Source organism: Struthio camelus, chromosome Z (assembly GCF_040807025.1).
Source record: "Struthio camelus isolate bStrCam1 chromosome Z, bStrCam1.hap1, whole genome shotgun sequence".
Taxonomy (NCBI): domain Eukaryota; kingdom Metazoa; phylum Chordata; class Aves; order Struthioniformes; family Struthionidae; genus Struthio; species Struthio camelus.
The window spans coordinates 19,800,880-19,822,258 of NC_090982.1; the positions used below are offsets into that span (position 1 = coordinate 19,800,880).

At 35.1% G+C, this 21,379-nt stretch overlaps 1 protein-coding gene across 39 annotated transcripts in view; it reads right to left on the bottom strand.

Annotated features, from left to right (window-relative positions):
* PTPRD (protein tyrosine phosphatase receptor type D) overlaps positions 1-21,379 on the bottom strand; it is a 1,218,182-nt gene that overhangs the window by 206,010 nt on the left and 990,793 nt on the right. For all 39 annotated transcript variants that reach the window (XM_068927738.1, XM_068927756.1, XM_068927755.1 and 36 more), the window contains 2 exons: positions 13,227-13,372; positions 8,688-8,829 (listed from right to left, as the gene is read on the bottom strand). In XM_068927738.1, coding sequence (XP_068783839.1) covers positions 8,688-8,829; positions 13,227-13,372 — 288 coding nt within the window. The remainder of the gene's footprint in view (positions 1-8,687; positions 8,830-13,226; positions 13,373-21,379) is intronic.

Consider the following 21,379-nt stretch of genomic DNA (forward strand, 5'->3'; position numbering starts at 1 on the left):
TTCCTAAGATGCTGTCAATATAAAAAAGTGGTAAAATGCTACTATTACTAGCCAACATTTTAACATCCTAGCAGATGCTTCATAGTAGCTTTATAGTAGATTGTTTTAATGGAATAATTTAAGTCACAGTGAAATTTTGCAGATAATGATTTACCTATGTGTAAATGAAGATAAAGAAATTCCATTTGCTGCTGAACTACTGAGTGGTGACTTTACTAATGCATCTTTGCTAGAAAAGTATGTGGAACTGCAGTAAGTCAGCTGCAGAACTTCATGTCAGTTTACAGCAGGTGCTGAAATACCTGGTGTGAGACGTATCATAACAGGATTTAATATCATGCATAAGCTTCAGCATATTCATAAAAGCTTCTCTGCCCCCCTCCCTCCACGGGGCCACTTTAATCCTAGATGCTTGAGTCTCTGACCATACTGATACAAAGAAAACTCTTCGTTGTATCAGTTAGAAGTCATTGCTTTAGAATTGTCATCATTCTCAAAAAAAACACCTTTTTAGTTTAACAGAATTGAATTTCAGATTCTTTTTAATGTTTATATGTTTGCTGAAAATATTTCAATTAGTTGTTGTAGGTATTCCTCCTTTTTGTTTTTTCCTTCCGATGTTATATCATAGAAAACTTAACAATCACAGCAATAAATACTATTTTATGAACTACTGCCAGGTCAGGCAAGTAAGCTGAAGTATTATATAAGTTTTCTTTAATTTATAAATTACTTTTTCAGATATAAATGAGGAAGCATCCTTATTAATTTTTTTCTGTATTTGAAGATTAGCATATATTGTATTAAATAATTGGATTTAATTTTGCTGTCATTGAGTACACTAGTGTCAAACACATCCTTCACTTAAGCAAACAGTTCTCTCATCTTAATGGCGCACTTGACAAGACGTTCATATTCACAGAAACCTGCTAGTTTGGAAAGCTGAAGACAGACCTACTATATGAATGTCCCTTTCCAGAAATTGGCTTGGTTTTGTTTTGCTATATTAGCCATCTTATAGGCATATTTGCTGTGGTAAAAATTAAACTGAATCCCACAAGCTGCCTACATCACTAGTTTCCTTACACAAAATGTGCCATTATTAAGTCACTGCTTGAGCTACTAAACGTTACATCATCTCCTCAGACGGATCTGTAAAATTATGAGTTTTTTTAATTAATATGAACCAATTCTTTAAGAAAAAAAGTCCCTAGAATACTGCTGCCACTTTTACTTTTTATGTAGTGCGATAATGACAACTGTATTGCTGCTAAATATTTTTAAGTGTATGCTATCATGAGTGGACATACAAACAGATGTTCAAGTTTCATACGGACTTGAAGCCATAGATAACTACAGAAACATTTTCTAATGACACTTGGCTTTGAATAAGACAGTGGTTTTAGGCTCATGAACAATAAAAACTTGTATAAACTTTAAGCCCACATACTGAACCAACGGGACTGTACACCAGGCCAAAGGCCTAAATATCTACATAACTTCACGTGAAAAGGAACTGCATTCTCAGAATTCTTGTTGTAAATAAAAAAATAAGGAGGTTTTCTGAGCCAAACTAATTTTTACTTATTTTTATGTGTCAGTTACAATAGAAACACGGCTAATCAATTTACAAATAGATAAAGCTGCAGTCCAAGTTTTGAGTTGTTATTTAAATGGAATACCTTTCTTCCAGGTAGAAACAGAAAAAAGTTAGCTTCTTTTACATATGTACACAGACAGATAAGTATATATTTGTGTTTCAAAATAACAAAATTAGAGCACAGAAATTTGAAAACCTATCCTCACTGAGAACAGCTAGCAGCTGTGCATACATTTAATCCTCTGACTTTTCTTGTAATGACAGTCAGTTCATAATACCAAGTCTGTGTGCTGTTTATATACGGGTCAGAATCTTTGAGGAACCAGACTACTGCACATGGCAGCTCATGACTCTTTGGAATTAGGAGATTTCATTTTAGTTTGATCAAATTCCACGCTTACATGTCTTGATAATGATTCTGCAAGGACAGACTTGCAGAAGAAAACTTTTCCTCCTCCCTCTGCTAACTCCTTTTTAATTGCTGTCACTGCCATTTGTTTGTGACAGATTTCTGATGATTTGGGGATGGACTGTTTAAGAAAAGAAAGTAGATCATCACAGCTATCAATAAATATAAAAAATATTTAAAACAAACACATATTTTAAATTAAAACTGATTTGTTCAGGATAGCTTAGCTTGCATTTTCCAAGTGGCAGACACATCCTTGTTTTCAAAAAAGCCTATAACACTATACGCAGTCATTAGATCCTAGAATGAGAATACTCAGATGGGGGTCATGCTAAAATTAGTTACTGAGCTCTCGTCTGAAAATATTAAACAGGTGCACATTCTTAACAAAAACAGTCGGGTAAAGAATTCTTTCAAGCTAAATAGGACTGTTATGTTTTTGTCCGGTATTTTTTCAATTCCTCTTCTTAGATCACAACAACTGTCAGATATCTATTTATGAGCAGGAACATATACGTTTCTTTTTTTTCCTTAAATAAATAAATAAATAAATAAAGACATATGTAGAATAAGAACAAATAAGAAATAGCCCAGCCAGCTGAAATATATTACAACAATATTTATCATTATGGCTATACATATTGCCCTATGTTAGGAATTAATCATTGTCTACTAGTGCTAATATTTCAAAAACTAAAATTGATCTTACGAACAGCACAAATATGTGAAAGTGAAATAGTTAATTTTTGTAGTTTTGGAAAAAAAACCCTGCTTCAACTTGGCTGGATGAAATTCAGTGACAGATGAAATTCGGTGAGGAATAAAAGGGAGGAAAGTGAACCGTTAGGAAGACATAACTGTAGCCAGGATAGCTACTTAGTTAACAACAGTGAGAAAAATTTCTCTCTGTACATTCATTTAGGAGATATAACTGAACAATCAGTCATGTTAAAATAATACGTAGGGCAACAGAGACTTGACCGAGGCTTCATGAGAAAAGAATATTGTTTATAGGAAAGAAAGTTGGCACAAATTTCTCAAAAAAAAAATCTGATGACTATAGACACCTTCTTGAGAAAGTTTAAAAGGTTTTTAAGTTTAGCAACCTATGCTTAATTTTCCAAAGGAACTAATTGTGTCTGAAATTCTTGATTACAGGAATTTACATTGGAGCACAAACAACGTATTTGGTATTGCAGTTTTATTCACTTGTTTCAAATCACTGCCCTACTTTTTACAACAAGCTTCTTAACATATAGCTATAGATTTATACTAACTGTGGCTATACCGATGTGTTCATTACATGTTTCAAATTATACTGCATGGAAGGCAAATGTTTTTGTTCGCCAGGTAACCAAAGAAAATATTTCAAAATAGTTCATAATATTTCATTTAAATATTCCTCGTGCTCTACTACTTTATAAGCCAATTCAGGTAAACCATACTGCATACTAAAATTGCCCCATAAGTTTTACATATACTGGCCACCACTCTTTCAAAAAATCCTTCTGTGTGACTGTCAAGCAGCTGTGTTTTTTTCCTTAATCTTCCTTGCACAGCTCCCCAGCAGAGACTTTACAACATAAACTGTGAAGAATCATTTTCACAGTAGGAACAACAGTGTTCATCTTCAGAAAGAGGCATTAATAAGATAGTACTGTAAGGAACATGCTAATTCTGGTCACAAGGTGTTACACAGTCTGTCGCATAATCATTGAAAATTGTGAAAGCTTTTTCGGAAAGATATTCTTTTGGTTCTTCAAACTTCTCATGTTATATACACTTGAGATAAATATCTGTCTTCCCTGAGTACGCAGTTTTCACACACGTACTTTCTCACCTTCACTGTTTCTAATTATTCAGCTTTTAATGGTCTTCTGTCCTACTAGCAGTCCCAACAGCAAAAACCATTGTGATTATACAGCAAGAGAAGGTAAATGCTGTTATATGTGGTTTATATAGTTCCAGTTGAAACACAGTACATTTCTCCTACTATACAACTAATACCCGGAATAAATGCTGGGTCTTTCCTCCCATTGATCAAGGAAGTGAGAGACAATTCCCATCTTCTTTTTGAACGTTAAAACTGTGCCACTCCATTTGCCTAATTTCCATGCCCAAAAATACAGTTGTCCCAGAAGATAGACTACTTCAAAATAGTTCCTTCTCCTCTCAGTACTAGTGGGTACAGTAAAAACACAGAAATGAACATACATCATCATGGAATCTACTGCTGACAGCAGAAGCTAAAAATGTACCTTGAATGCATCTTTTTCCTTTTTTTTCCTGCACTTTTGTGTTCTGCACTTTTGTGGATCTAATAAAAATCATCTCCCTCATTCATACTTCTCTGTGTGTACCAGTGCACACAGAAACACTGCTCAGTAAATTTCATTTTTTATTTTATGCAGCAATGATTGTTTGGCATTAAATCAATCAGTTTATAAAAAAGTATAAAAAGAAATATCTGCCCTAAGCACTTCCCACAGAAATTTTATTTTAATTCTTCCTCCTGTATACAGTGCCCGTGTTAAAAAGATGCTACGTGTCAACATTTTTTATAATACATAATACAATCAACAATAATAGAGAAAACAGTGGGGGTAGAAAACAAGCTACCTTCTTCTTATATGCCTTGTGTAGTTCTCTCTCTTCTCAGATAGCAAAGAAAACAAAGTAAATAGCAGTGACTGAAGAACATAAATAGGTCTGCTTTACTGGGCTTCTCCAGCCTTCCCTAAAACCTGCACTCCTCTTTTCTGCAATCCTCTAAAATATTCAAACAATGCAGATGGTAGTTGAAGCTGAGTTTGTTGAGGTCCTCATAGTCTGGGCAGAACTTCATCAAAGAATAATAATCAAAAAATATTTTAAAAATGCAAAAAAATAAAGGTAATCCTGAAAATCAATTGCATAGAAGTGTTGTTGATTCCTCTACTATAGCAGTGAAAGAAGACAACTCATTTTCTCCTTCCTGAACAATTTATACTCTTGCACATGTGACTCGCCAGGATACTTTGTGTACAATAATAAAAAATAAAATAATAAAAAATAAAAATAGTCTGTGATGCACCATTTGCAAGACCAAAAAACAGCATAAGGTGGCTTTAACAAGAATTGAATGGTCAAGGAAAACCACTCCACAGTGTCTGCAGTATATGGGAAGAGCCAACACTTATCATGCCTTTCCCTGCCTAGTGAATACCGATAATCTTGAGTTAATGAATCAAAGCACTGTTTCATTGATATGGTTCTCAGCACAGACTTTCAAGACAAAGAGCTCCAAAAGAAGTAACAGTCAGTGTTTTTGGACATAGACTCCTCTTGTCTGGAGGGAGACTTCCAGACACCTTTGAAAATTCCTGTACCCGCTCAAACTCATCACTCTCATGGGAATAACTCTGTCCTGCAAAGCAGCTGCCCGCTTTATAAATGAAACCTACTTTTGATATTCTGTTTATCTCAGACATTTACTCGTGGTCCAGAGAGCCACAATATTCAGCCTAGCACGTAAAAACTTTGCCTGTCTTAGAACATGGCTTGATTTACTTTAGTAATGGAAAAAGGCCTAACCCCACATCTCAGATGATGCCTCAAAATGATGACAGCTGTAGCTGCCTTTTCTGCCCTCTTCTCACATTGCTAAGTTTCATACTCCAGAAACCAGGCCTCATTTATATTCATCGTTCTTAGAGACATAAGCATCAGGTTTCATCACACTGTAAGAATCTAATCAAACAGGGTAATACCCGTAGTGCCTAAGGTTACTGTTTCTGTGGTATAGCTTCCACAGACAGAAAAACTGTCAAATTTGGCTCAAAAATGTGCATATATTGGCAAAAACATTGCTGTTCAGTGCTGCTCAAGTGATTTGTAGTGGTTGAGCTGGATGTAGTTAAAAACAAAAAGGAATATAGGTGAGCACTTTAACTCCTGGAAACATCCTGACTTCACTAACAAACAGGGTAGCAAAGCTTGGGCATCATGGGTTGAATAAATTCTCAAGTCCTCCTCACGCTCCTTTCTTGTCCCAGATTCATCACAAATGCTCAACTAGGTCTCTGACAGCACAGCACAGTTATAGCAAGATTTGAAGAATATATGAAACATATGTGCACATCTTTTAGCAATGCAGGGTCATATGCATACCCCATAGATGAGCAAAGCCTAAGCGGACCATGGATGCAACTCACTCCAGGCTGTTCTTCATTTCATTATGTCTTGAATTCCTTTTCACATCTGTGTTTATATACTTATTCCCACAGCACCAGTTTGAGGCAGAGATGCACTGTTTCCCACAAAGGTATAATCGGATCGAGTCTTTTCCATAAGACAAAGACTTTACAAAATGAAGATTTGTACAGGATTGTAGAGTAGTAAACTAGGATTACCTAGGATTACCTATCTTCCAGCACTGAAGTACCTTTTGTCTTGAAAATCAATATAATAAGTCAATTATTTACAGTTCTTCATATTTTAACCCTCCCAAAATGACCTTATGGTGCTCTGTCATTCTGGATGGTTCCAGCTTTCTCTGATCTTACCCCTCCATTTCAATTTCTAGTCTCAATATGCTCATAAGCCTCTTCCCAATTTCTGAGTAAAACCATAAATCTAATCCTGGGCCCAAAATACACTCCATCAGTTACAAAACAGAAAAATTATGGCTGGAAATATACATATACATATATTTCAATTATACAGGTATATTCGCATATATGTACATTCTATATATAAAATATGTATATTCTATATACAAATACATATAAAAGAAGACAGATACATACTCTTTCAAATGCCATATCTTTTAATTAGATAATTATTTTTATTTTAATTTAAATTTAAATTTAATCTACATCAATTTAAAATTTTTAATTTGGCAACAATTAAAATTCACTTTTTGTTCATCATGCACTTGTGCATTCTTATTTGCTATGCATAGTTTTTTTAAAGACTTATTGTTTTAAATAGCATTGTGCTATTTGAGTAAAAAATACACAGTAAACTCTACATATGCCTTAGAAGAAATTGAGTAAATAACCAATATGAGTAGGAAAGAAACAGATAACATTTTACAGTCTGTCAATTTTGATACTCATACAACTCCTTTGCCCTTTTCAATCTCTATTGCCCTCAGTGGTGAGATGAGGGTTGCTTTTGCTTTCCTATAAAATCCAAAGTGAGAATGGTTGGTTAGAACTGTTGGTTTAAAAACACATGCACACATATTTAAAGACCACAGACTCTTGTTAATACATTTTAAGAATCACGTGTTCTGCTCCTCAGGGAAACTCTGTAGACAATGAATACTTCTTCATCTAAGTCTTCCCATTGCTTTTTTCTCCTCCCTTTTTCCATCTCCCTTACCGTATTGAACTTGCAATGCAATATGAAACGTGGTTTTATCCTCATTTTTAATAACACAGAAGCTGCGTATAAAATAGGTTTTTATCAATCACTTAAAAAAAATAAAAGAAACAAACTCATCTTAGGGAGTCAAGAATAAATACGTCATGCTGATAAAACTTGAACCTAACTGTCAAACTTCACACTTCATCAGCTAGGCTAGGAAGAACTTTTGAAAAATAACAAAGGAAGCAATCATGGCATTAGAGATAACAACTTTAAATATTAAAATGTTTGCTTACACCAGATTACCTTTAGGAAAAAAAATGTACAAGTACACATCATTTTTTGACTCCAGCAGTAACACTAGGACTGTCCATACTGATCAACACAGCTAATGAATACATATGAAAAGAATCAGAAGGATCAAAAAAGTAATTTAAACCATATGTTTCACACATATTCTTCTAAATTCCATAAATCACACTGTTCATCATCTGTTAATATAAACAGGCCCCTAGCAGTATGTCCGCAAATCAAATAATGCTATGTGATACTGCAATACAAGACCGTAATCTTCAGCTGTAAAAGGATCCTTCCAAACTGAAGAGTGATATTACATTAAGTATCTCCAAATCCAGTTTCCATTTATCTCCAGGAGACAGAACAAAACACTCCAATCATTTGACTACTAGCATTTACTCCTGTTAGCACTTTCGAGACAATAGATTTGGCAGTACATTCATTTCTCCTTTATCGATAATCTTTAAAGCTTTTTATTGAAGCAAAAATATGATTCAGGTGACTTGTAGGTTTGATTAAAAAAATCTTTTTGTGTGTGACATTTTGTGGTAAAAAAGCCTGTAGCATCTTAACTTCATCAAAAAAACATTTCTGCAATTTTCTGCCATTTTCTGCCCTTCTCTGTAAGCAAAAATTTATGTGTAAATGCTGATCCTGCAAAGCACTAAAATGCAAACAGATACATTCATAAAAGATTGCTTTTCAATCAGTAACTCAGGAGCCTCTTCTGTATGGAATCTCCTGTTTTACTTATCTGTCACTTTGTTTTGAATGACAGTTTCTGTTCTTCAGGTTACTCTGTAGACTCGTCAGCATCATTTGGCATCATTTTATGGTCAAAAGTCAGAAATATATCTTCAAGTATTAAATGAAGAAGTTTTTATTTAATAGTATTAGGCCTATAATACTGCCCATTTTAAAAGAATTGTACTTACTCTCCTGGACTGCAGGGAAACCTTCCTTTTACAATAGCATAATAGTTTCAGCGCAAAAAAAAAAAAAAATTAGTTGTGTTTATAAAGGACTTACCACGTAAAACAGTAAGTCTTGTGGACACACTTATTTCACCAACACTATTGGAAGCAACACATTCATAAATAGCTTCATCTCGTGGAGTCCGCAGTGGCTGTATTCTGAGAACTGATCCAGATCCATCGTCAAACTCTATTACCTATTGAAGGAAACAACAGCTGTCACAGATGTTGTTACCAAGGCCTACCCCTGAGTTAGTCTGTGCATGAATAGTGAACTATCAGTATTTGTGATATCAAAGCCAGGTTCACTTTTCAGAAGCACATACAACAGCAAATTCAACACAGGTGGAATATGCTTAAGTGGCAATGCCACGTAACATATACCGCTATTCAGTGAACATTCAAATGCTTCTCTAAAATAGTTTCAAGAAAGGGTAGGACAAAAAGAAAAGCAGCTAACAAGGGCCGCAAGAAAATAGTTCAGAACGTAATGCCTCTTGCTTTTTATTCTGAAGCTTATCACCAGTCCCCCTCTTTTCTCTCACTTCAGCATATTAGCTTCATATGCCAGTTACAGTCATTTTAATTGCTGCAGGCTAAACTCTCCTGCTCCTTACAGAGTAGAGTTGACTCTTTCACTGCACTCACAAGTGAAAATAGCCCAGCCTCTTCTGAACAAGACACAGCCACTCAGTTTAGCTACACGTTTAGCCCATAGTTATAATAAAACAAGTGCCCAGTAAAAAGACTAAACAATAAGGGTACACTCTGTGATTTAATTTTTCAGCTGCAGTATTTACACAAGGAACATTCATTTTCCTATAAGAAAAAAAAAATTGAATGGCTCTTTCTTCTTTCTTGTTCTGCAGTGTGCCCAATCACATCAGATATTGATGAGTACTCCACTTACTCTGGGCACTGGAAAAGCCTTTCCAACAACTAAATAGTAGTAGTAGTAGTAGTAGTAGTAGTAGTAGTAGTAGTAGTAGTAATAATAATAATAATAATAATAATAATAATAATAATAATAATAATAATAATAATAATAATAATAATACCACCACCAATCATGCTTCCTAATTTATACCAATTAATAAAATAGAGTACTACTACCATCAGGAAGATGGTACTAATTCAAAAAGTATAGTCATGATTCTTTCCTACAAAATAATTAATATTTGGCCATAATCTATATATGCCAATACATAAGATATACAGAAATAACTTACATATACACATGATTGTGCGTGCATGTGTGTGTGTGTGTGTGTGTGCGCGCGCGCGCGTGCGCACGTAAGGGTGTGTGTCTAATTTACCTGGATTTAAACTATTCAGAACTCTACACTCACTGAGAGAAAGAGAGAAAAGAGAGAGAGAGTACAGGGGCTAGGAATTATGACTAGACTATGATATGACTATGCACATTACCTCCCCATAGACATTGTAAGAATTGTGTAGTTTCTTTTCAGGAGCAGGAGAGGCCTAAATGGAAGTAACACAATAACCCATTTTTCTGAGAAGAAATTGTTTCTATAGTGCATAGGCTGAATTGCTTTCTCTGCTCCTCAAGTAAAGCCATTGTCCCAAATCTAGACAACACAAATATCTTCATCGGATTTTAATACAAAACAAAAATAACAATTAGTATTCTAGATAAATCAACCTCAGAGGAAATAGAAACTTTCAGTCTCAAAAAGAAGCCTAACAATTTGCATATGAAAAATGAAAACATAGGATGCCAATAATCCTAGTCATTATACTTAAAAAGAATAATTGTTATTGTTTCAATCTGAATATTAAATAATCCTAGAAGCTAGATGGCTAGTGGAAACAATTACAGCAGATTGAGCTGGATAAATATTGCAGAATTTAAGTCTGGTGATTCCAAAATAATGATCATAAAATCGATTTACTTTTCCTGTGATGAACTCTTCCCCTTTCTTCAATATCACAAATAGTTAATTCCCTCTGCTCTCCCATCTACTGACAGAGATGGCTTTTTTAAAGGCATAGATTTGTGTGAGAATAAAAGCAGGTTCATGCCACAGAATAGAAGCACGGAAGGCTTTATTTGCCTTTTCCCTCCTCTGTTTCTTCTCTCTGAACAGGACTTCTGAGTAGCTTAAAGCTGATTTTTCTAATTCATCTTATTTGAATTGATTTGAAGCAAGAAAAAAAGAATACTCCCATACCACATTCCTTCATTTTATATATTTGCTATAAACAAAATATGCAAGATTAATTGCAAGGTTCCGCAAAGTCTTCCCTTCGCCTTTAATTTTAGAAACAGTACATGGCTGTCATTAACTACTTGGACAGTTGTAAGAATTATTCTATGTGCAAGATCACTCCTTGATTCCTTTCCATCTTAAATACATAAACAGGCCACTGTCAAGAGGGAGGGAATTATTTGTTCCCCTGTTGTTAGATAAGACAATTTTATGTAGCTCTAGTTCCAGCAAAAAAAAAAAAAAAGAGTTCTAGTTAGACATAACTAAAATTTTTTTAATCTCAAATTTCATGAAACTGCAAGAGACCGTCCTACTTTATAAAAACAAACATGTAACTCCCAGCATCCCTGGGAAGGAGATGGATTTAGATGGACCCTTGAGGTCCTTTCTAGCTTTACTTATTGTGCTTTTATAAAGATGGGTGGCCAAGTAAACAATTTTTAATATTCTGTACTACTAAGTAGTGTAACACAGGGAAATATATAAGATATTAATCTGAGAGAACAGGAAAAGAAATCTAGCAAATTATTTTCTTATTGCTTTACTTGACAATCTTGGATGTTTCTTTTTTCCCAAATGTTCCATGTGCATACCCTGACTCTTATTTCTGCTGTTGCTCTAGTTATTATTTACAGATTCTACAGCATGAATTAATGACCTTATTCTTTGGATGGGAAGGAAAGCTGCTTAAAATGTTGACGTGCTCTGTACTTTACTTTGATGCTTTGTAAGTACTCTACTCTTATAATAAACCTACTCTACTCTTATAATAAACCTAACAAAATACTTGGTAGTTTATATTTCTTTGAAATATGCTCCATCCTACTTGACCGTACAGCTTGTTCAGCATTACACTAAAGGGATTTTTAAAACATTTTATATTAAACTCTTATGTTTATTCAAATATTTTTTATGGAAATAAAACCATTGTATTTTTGCTTATTCTCCCTAAAACCAGATACATAGGTACACAGAAAACAATATATGAAGCAAATAAAACACCACACACTGCAAAGTAAAACTGAATCAACACAACAAACATGTACATGCCCAATCTTCCGCTGTTTAGAGTCAACCTGGAGTGAAACTTTTGTGATCAGAATGGGATAAATTGCATGGAGTTCATGATAAAATTATTATTTTCTCCCCTCTATTCAATTACAGCTCTGCATATGCTTTGCAAGGTGCAAACCACTCTTGGCAATAGCACATATTGACACTTATGTCTTTATTTCTCATATTGCATTAAATACACTTGCAAAGAATTATAATGGCTAGTGAACATATTGATAGATTCTGTTCACCACCAAAAGAACTTTCACCGTTTTTAAGTATTTTTTTAAAGAGAAAGAAATAAAAAGTTTAGTCTATACGAGAAATGCAATTCTTTTCTGCTGACCCAAGACTCGTCTGAAAGCCCAGAGCAAGCTATCTTCTGAAATACTACTACAAATGAACACAGATGAATTCAACAGTGAACTTTTTATATGTGCATCTTAGATCATTTGCTTATTAAGTATATATATAAATTAGTAATAGTCGTTTGCCAGACAGTTATTTGCTTTATGCAAAAGTCTCTTATTTAGCATTGAACATACACTGTGAAGAGAAATAGTCAAAATTATGCACAATCAATCCCAGTTTTGGTATCCATTTTATATGCCTTATACCATTTTGAATTTTTGTTTCAGGTCAGAGGTCACTCCATATTTGATCTTAATTGTTCTTGCGGCTAAAAGAAGAAATAACATTTCTTGCTTTATTTCTCCAAAAGACACTGTATCCTTTGAACAGATTATCTTCACTGTTTTCTTCAACTGATGGTTGTGGAGGGAGAAGAAACACCTTTCTCTAAAGCCTTTTCCAAGGCTACTGTTAAGAAAAGAATCAAAAGCAAACCAGTTTTATACATCCCCTTCAGCAGCAGGAACTATAATGTCCCTCTTATATTTCTGCAAATAGGGGCAAGCAGCTGTGGCAGCAGAAGTAGCAGCGGCCTAGGTCTGTGTTGGGTGCAAACTGTCACAAGAGGAGGTGGTTTGCTCTCTGGAGGCGGCAATCACTGCTCAAATAATTTTTCCTCATCTTCTTCATGGACAAGATAACAGGCCGAACAGAAGCATGCAAAAGCTCCTGAGTTAGATCAAGCTAATTTAGAAAGCAGAGGCAGCATAGTTTTCTCTTTCATGGTGCTATGCACAACCAGTTCGCAAAACAAAATCTTTACAAGACTGCCCCCACTAAATTATTCCTGACAGTCATAGCTATTTTGCTTAATCACTAATAATAAAGCATACATACTGGGATAAGAAGTAAGGTTAGAATTAATGTTTTTCAGAGGAACAGAACAATGGACCTAATACCTCAAATCTCTGATTGCTGACTTTCTTTCCCTTTTTGTTCCAGACAATTTTAGGTCTTGGGTCTCCTGTAGCTTGACAGATGAATGAGGCGACTCCTCCGGAGACTCCTGTTTGGTCAACGGGAGTTCTCGTAAACTTTGGTGGTGCTGAAACAGAGAAATAAATAGGAAGAAAATACGTCAAGATTTCAAAATGAAGGAGGTAATGTTTTGTTTCTCCAATGATGGCATTCACCTGCAAGAGAACGTGTTAAAAAAATAACTAAAAGGTCAGGAAAGCACTTACAGATTTTACTAGTGAAATTTATATTAAAACAGAAGTGTAACAGCATCAGAATGGCAAGATCACACATTATATTTTATCACCATTATAAATAAAAAATTGAATTTGTCTTCTGTTGCAAAATGAGCTCATCAATCAGCTTGAAAAAGATCATGATTCGTGACTTGATGTTATGATCACAGGATGTCATGAAAGCAGACTTCCCACCGTTGAGTTATTAAAATCAGTGACCTTCAGGAGAAAGTATTTGCGCTGGTGGATGTAAAAGCCTATGGATTGAGAGTCTGGGCAGAAAGGACTTCAACTGAAGAGAGATTTATACTTGACCGAAGTTTCACACTTAACTCCCAAATTATCCTACTCCATCAGAAAGAAGTAGTGAAAAAAAGATCCAACTATTGCAGGGTCAAGAAAGGCAAGAGAATGGGAAAAATTACTAAAAAAAGGGAGGAGAAGAAAAGAAATGCTCATTACTTCTTTTTTCTTTCTCATTTTTCTTACAATGTAATTGAACTTCAGTTATCAGTCTTCAGGTGAAACAAGACTTTCAGTTACACCAAGAAAAGGTCTCTCGTGATAAGTAATACAAAAATCTATGAAATGATGTTTAAGAGTTTGTGAACACAATTACATCATTCTCTTATTCACCTGAGTAGCTTTTAGCAACCCAAAATATTTGAAGATGCGGATTCGAATGATATGAAATGTGTACTTATAAATAATAGAAAAAGAGTTTTGCTGTATGGTCTTTCTTTATTTTAAGCTGTTACATGTAGCTGTTCTATAGCAGCTGCTACAATTCATTTTTGCTGTGCTCTTTAACTTCCTATAACAGCTCCTCGCTCTTCTCAGTCTCTTTGATTATCCTCACTTTCCACTCTTAGTCCTGATAGCTATGTACCTACACCATGCTAGAGTTTGTTTTTAAGCTCACTTCTAATGTCTAACCACATTTTGCTAAACTGGCCTTTCTACAGGCAATACTTTTTGTCAGGTTGTTTATTAACAAGTCAAAAAACCCAGCATATTATAAGAATGTACGTAATAGCACAAAAAATCTTGAAATTTTTCCAAGTGTCAAGAAATATGGTGTGGCCATTATCATAATCAAACTCACTATTTTGTTGCAGAATACTAAACTACATATCAGAAGATGTGGCTTGTCCTAGCTTTATGAAATCAATTGAGTCTTTTTACCCTCCCACTAATGTTTGACATGACAGAAATAAAACTAATTCTCAAAAATGCATTAAAAATATAATCTTCCTGAAAATCCCCCCATCGTTTTCTTTAGCATGTCAGGAAAAATAATTATTGTTACAGTCTCAGATTTTGAGAATGCTCTAGGATCCTTGAACCATTCACTGTGCTAATTTTGCCGGCTGAGTACTACCTGTTCAGTGAGGACACAATACCTGAAAACAAGTGCAACTGCAAGTCTGCGCCTAGCAAAATAAAGTGCCACTGCTGCCATGGGGAACTTATGAAAGCACATCTCTGATGACAAATCCACAGTGAATAAAATACAGGGTTACAGCAAAGAAACTGAAAATTCTTTCCCATGTCACAGGCTTTATGCCTGGGCCACAGAAAAGACAGAAATACACTCTGATGAAGAGCGTCTGGGTTTTACCAAAACTGCTAGCTTAGAATCCTTTTCTATGCATGTATTAAATTAGCACTGTGATATGTAAAAAGACATAACCGAACCTGATATGTTGATATTCTGTGGCACAAGTTGTGATTGCGTGTCATCAAGTGAAAACTGATGCACTGTCATTCTCTTTATGTTTTTTCTGACATACTGCAATTCAGTGTTGAACCTCAAACCAATGAAAGAAAAACACTGCGTGGGCCAAGTCCATCAGCACACAGTAAGTCTGGATAGTAGTTCACAGGCAGCTTGTAAATCCTAAACGTATGCCACATTGATATACTCGGTGACTGGCCCACTGATAATTTGCACATCAGTGAAATAAGCTATTTCCTTAGAGATAAGGTCTGTTTTTCAAAATTTGCCAGATTTATCATGCATTCAAAGGATCAAGGAGGAGAAGCAATTCACTTAAGAGCCACACTGTGCATCCAATCCTGCAACATTTAACTTAGCTATCCTGGGAACAGGAGAACAACAGATATCTAAATAACAAAGGGAAAAAATGGCAACCAAAAATGCTGAACAAAAAGCATGCTGGACTATGTTAAACTTGTCCTGCAAAAAAAGAAAAAATATTCTACCTTTGAGTTTTATACCACTGCCAATCACCCTACTGTCTATGCTTGTGTCATGCTTTTACTGATATAAAGTACATTGTAGTAGAGATGATAATAAAAAAGGAGAAGGAAAGGGGAAATCTTTCTCTCCATATCAAACATCCAGAGACAAATTCTCCAATTCAGTTCAGGTAAACCCAACAGACCTTGCACCAGTTCACACCTTAAGACCATCTGCCTTCTCAATTAAAATATATTTTCACGCTGCAGAAGAGGAAAAAAAAAATCTTCACCTCAAAAACTATGCAAACTGAAGTGCTGGCTATCAAATAGTTCCTATAGCAACACATATAAAACTAAACATTTTCCTCAAGGCTTAACAGGTGTTAGAGCCAAAACTAGTTTTTCTGAAAAAACTTCAGCTACTACCGGGCCCAGCGTAGTGGAGAAGTACTGTAACTGACAGACCTCTTAAAAGAATTGCTGACCAGCTTCTGCAGAGCTATAGCCACAGCGTGGGGTTGCAGAAACAGGACTGAAAACCTAATCTGGTTTCAGTAACTACTAGGAGAATAATAGTGTTTTTTCAGTCCCAGGCTAAATGTTTGCTGGACTGTACATTAGTAAATGTGTCGTCTATAAATAATGGTACTTGCTATGAAGCAGCAGAGGCAAAAGATGAGAACAGTTGTTATATAATGATGTAATTTTCTATTTACAGACATTTTTCAATAAAAATGATGTTTCAAGCTCACACAGACATCGTAGAGACGATAGTATAATCTGCATTAAAGAAAGGTTTTTCATATTCCAGTGCAGAGGGAATGGTGATAATCTTTGTGTCTCATTTAGAGTCTAACATAGTTAGGAAAAATAGGGTTATGTGGCTGGTCAAAGTTTCCCTTTGTGTAAGTTAAGTAATGCCTCTAAGAAACCATTGGCACAATGGTACACAATGGTACTCCAGTTTCTCAGGTTAAAAGGAAGATAGTTATCATTAAGGCATCATACAATATCAGAGAAGTTAGGTTATTATTAAAATAGATCATTTTAGCTGAAAAGTAGAGGTATTAAACACATATGATACAGAGAAACAGAAAAGTTGAAGTAGTCCTGCACAATATATTCTACTGCACAAAAAGACTGGTTTTAGCCGTTTATCCTTAAATTCACAGAACAAAATTTAATTGGTCGAATTAGTTAAATTCTCTGTTTCAGGCTCAGCAACTGCATCGGAAGGATATTATCTGTATGTTTAATAGCTGTTGTGAGGAGTAACTCATTTATGGTTCAGAGGCACCCAGACTGTGGTGATGGCGAGCCAGGTAGATAGACTGGTATCATTCAATCCATCTTTTCAACATACTCATCTCATTATATATGAAGTGACCATCATCAGTATAAGAGTATGCTAAATCATACCCAGATAGAACTAAAAATAAAAAGTAGGACTTTTTGCTTTTATCTTTATAAGGTTGTTAATTAAAGTTTGACATAAATTATCTTCACAATTAATGCTGTCAGTTTCTTGACACTGATTCCGAACCTAAGCCGCTAGGCACTCTGATAGCAAATACAATTACGCTGCACACACAGTTCTGCTTATTAACATGAGGACAATGCTGATTGAGAACTGACAACTATTTTTAATCTTTCTTAACAACTGCAGTGCAGAGTCCAACAAAAACTCTCTCCAGCACACTTCATTAAGCACAGCAACATATCTACATGGGAACCTTCCAGTGCAATTAATTCTGCCAAAAAAGTCAGATGCAAGAGGTTACCAGCTATCGTATGACAGCCCATTTCAGCTTTTTTCAAACTCTAATTGGTCAACTGAATGTTTCAATAAAGTGTCAATTAAAATTACAGAAGTGTAACTAAAATAACAAAATTAAATTCAGTGAAAATTTGCTAAAACCAGCGCCTCGCATTTCTGATTCTATTTGAATTTTTTTGTTGACATCATCAAAATTGCAGTAATATTGGCTGTTAAGCAAAAAAGCCACAGTTAACTCATTCTGCTGTTGTTGTTTTAACTTGTTAATTTTTAAGTATCTACCCATCTATTTTGTTTATACTGAACACTGATAAATTTTCAAGCAAAACTGTACAACAGAAGATTGCCATAACATGGAGTTATGGAAAGTTCCACAGACTTTGCCACCCAAGACCTAAGGGTTCCTACCCTCTGCTGTTTCTTACGCACTTCTTGCTGGGGCTACTGAAAAGCTCATGTGGTAGCTACTGAACTATTGCCATTTACGGCTGATATATCAAGAAAAATTAAATTTATCACTAATTCACCTTAAATATACTAGTCTTAAAGTCGTTTGGGTTTAAGGACTTTAAAGCTGTAGAAACTCAGGTGCTGCTTCACAAGGAGCCAAGCTATCCCTTCAGTGGACATAGGAACTTTTGAAATAGAGGCAGTTCACCACTATCGAGGAATAAGTTATCCTTTTTTGTATATTGTGACTATAGAAAATATACTTTTAACATGCAAGTACATAATTGATTTGGATCCAAATTTGTCCATACTTTTGCATTAGCATAAGATATCTCTTCCCTCTTTTTCACTTCATGTTTTTTTTTTCTTCTTCTAAATTTAAGTACAATTCTGAACCTGTAGTTGTGAGCTTATGTAATGGAATGACCTAATCATGTTTACGATACTGTCCTGTACACTGTGCTATCCTTTGAAGATAAGCAATATTTCTCCATTGCATTCAAATAAAATGTTGGACAAAACTTTTTTGAAATTAAGAGTCTCCTTCAGCCTCCTTCTTTCCACAGCTACTGAGAGCCATTTACATTTTTTTGGCAACAAAGCCTCTAATTTAAGAGATAAACATGAGGATAAGGTTGCTTTAAAAGTAAGAAGTAATGCAGGACAAGGTCTGCAGCGGTCTGCAGCACAAGTGAAACAAGTTCATCATGTGGGCCTGTTGGGGACAAGATACCCAGAGATGTAGATCTTAACATATTTTTGTTCCTAGCCTCTCTGTTTGGGGAGTATGGAAGGCCTTAGTGTAACATAACTCAAGCCATGCTAAAACTTCAGCACATTCTTGAAATATAAAAAAGTTGTGCCTCTTCAGGAACTAGAATAAATGTTTCTAAACCTATCATATCCTTTGTCAGACTTCATGGCAAGTGTAAACAAAATAACAAAGACATCAGGAAAAACTTTAAGTATGGTCAGATGTTTCTTCCAAACTACTCATTAACTAGTAAATTAACATAAATGATTACAACTTACATTACAGTACCTTCTAGTTGTAAAGGCCATGTTTTATAACCATGAAAGCTGAAAGAAGATACTCTTTCAGCTGTTCCCGTCAAATCTTTTTAATTTGACACCCATAACTGTAAGTTTATCACAAAATAAACAATCTAGTCTGACAGGTGTCCATGCGTCTATAAACACTTTTCAATAGTGGGCACAGTCACAAGAATCACTGTCATGTGCTGTAGAGCCCCTACATATTACTGGTTTAGTGACATCAAGTTTCAGTTTGGTATGTTATGTGACTGTCTCTAATGCATCCTTAGCTATAAATTCTGAATTCATTCTTCACATTCCCAAATACACACTCATAAAACTCCTATATAGAAAAAAGCAATCAGAAATGCCCTTTATTCACTCTGTGTCTCAGTTTGTAATATTTGCTTTGTCTCACTGACTTAGCAGGAACTGCATAAATACTATAAGTAAACAGGCGGTAAACTAGTTTACGTTCAGTAATGATGGAGGTTCTTGTCCTGAAAAGCAAAATACAACTATGATAAAGACGAATGAATAAGCAAATGCTGCATGTAATCACAGCCTGATGCTGTATAGATATATTACGAATGACATAAGAGTTATTGTTCTTTCCACAATTCCTCTGGGAGTTAATATACTAAAAAAGCTATTATATATTTGCACAATATTTAATAGAAAAGCTTTTGAGCTCATTTATTTCTTAAAAAGAATTTTCAAAGCAGACTGATTTACAGCACTCACTGCTAATTTACTCATTAATCATAATTTGTGACACCAGTTACGCTGATCATTGTTATAAGCAATTATTTTGCCTAAAGTCTAACCTGCACTTACAATGTACCTGAAAATTGGCTATGTAAGAAAGTTAATTAGTTTTTTATTTCTGAAAAGACAAGCAAGAATTTGTATTCATAAAATTTCCATGAGAAATTCTAAAGTTACCTCTTGGTATGTTTCTGAGGGCTCTTGGCTGTCATATATAAGTTGGTGAAAACTTCCTACTTCTCGTCATAAACATCTTAAAACTGCATCACCTTCAGTCCTTCAACACATACAATCTTCTAATGCCATCACAACCTAGGCAGCTGAATGCATGTGTTATCTTGTGAATCAAAATGACCAGTTTTTGTCTTTCAACTATTAAATGCAATCAAGCTATGACAACTAATTCCAGATGAAGACCTTGATCCATTCGGTTTACAAAAATTATGTGCAAGCAGAAACTCAAGTTTCCCAAAATCCTGGGTGAAGATAATGAAGCTACTTCACTTTACTAGCACCACAAAAATCCTCTTACAAATTCAGCCCTTAAGACAATGCAAATAGGAGCTCTATAATTATGTTTGCCTCCCCACCTTCTTTCTGCTCCTTGTATCCTTCTAGAAACAAAAAGACTCAGAACAAACAATTATGTCAAAAAATGCCAGTAAGTTTTTCTTTTTTTTAATTTACCAGTTATCTCCTAACAGCTCAAAAAAAGATCGGCACTTCCTCATCTCTCAGAAAAATATTAAAACTCAAGTCTATCTTCATGTTTCAAGCTTTCTGCAATGTACAGCATCAGGTTACTAGGCTGACCACAGGGTCTGTTCTTGCCCGAAATACAAAATGGAATGACACACTTGCAAGTTAGGCCTTACAACGAGAATAGGTAGGTTATATTTTCCCAAAAGACCTAATGTTAAAATAGCACTTTCCTAATTTGTATCCCTACGCTGTACAGACCTTCGTACCAGCTCATTTCATTGCGGATTATGCATGCTTTTCTAGAGACAGACATTATCTGAGCCCCAGGGACATGGGAAGAATCAAAAGCAACACAGACAGCAGCAGACATTTATTTGCCAACTAACATCACCCTCGCACCTCGCCTCCATACTCATTTACAGTTTATATTATTAACTGGGAAAACAAAAGTTTTCCCAAACATGAAGAAGCTATGTGGAAAACTTCTGAAAAAACCATTTAATTAATATTATTGACCAATGTTTACACTCTAAATAGGACTAAAATGAAGAATTTCTTGCTGTGCTTGTTCTATTAAAATTGTTGCAGGCAACATCAGAACAATTGAAGTTGGTTTCATGACAAATTATTAGGACATTTAGTGCAGAACTAAAACCAACCAACATTACTGCCTTGCAGAGAGTTAGTGTTCCAAGCATAAAGGGAAGCCAGGGCTGACAGATCACCAGAGCGAGCCTCCTCCACAGCTGGAGTAAACTCACAGGCTCCCAATGCCAGATACAAATCGATTCCAGCTGCCCGATTTGCTCTTGCCCTCAGCCCCCAAGGTGTGCACGCAGTTTTATGTGACAGTGCCAAATATTCATTACCTTTACTGTGTGATTATAAGCTTTAATATTCTTTTACTTCCCACCACAGAAAA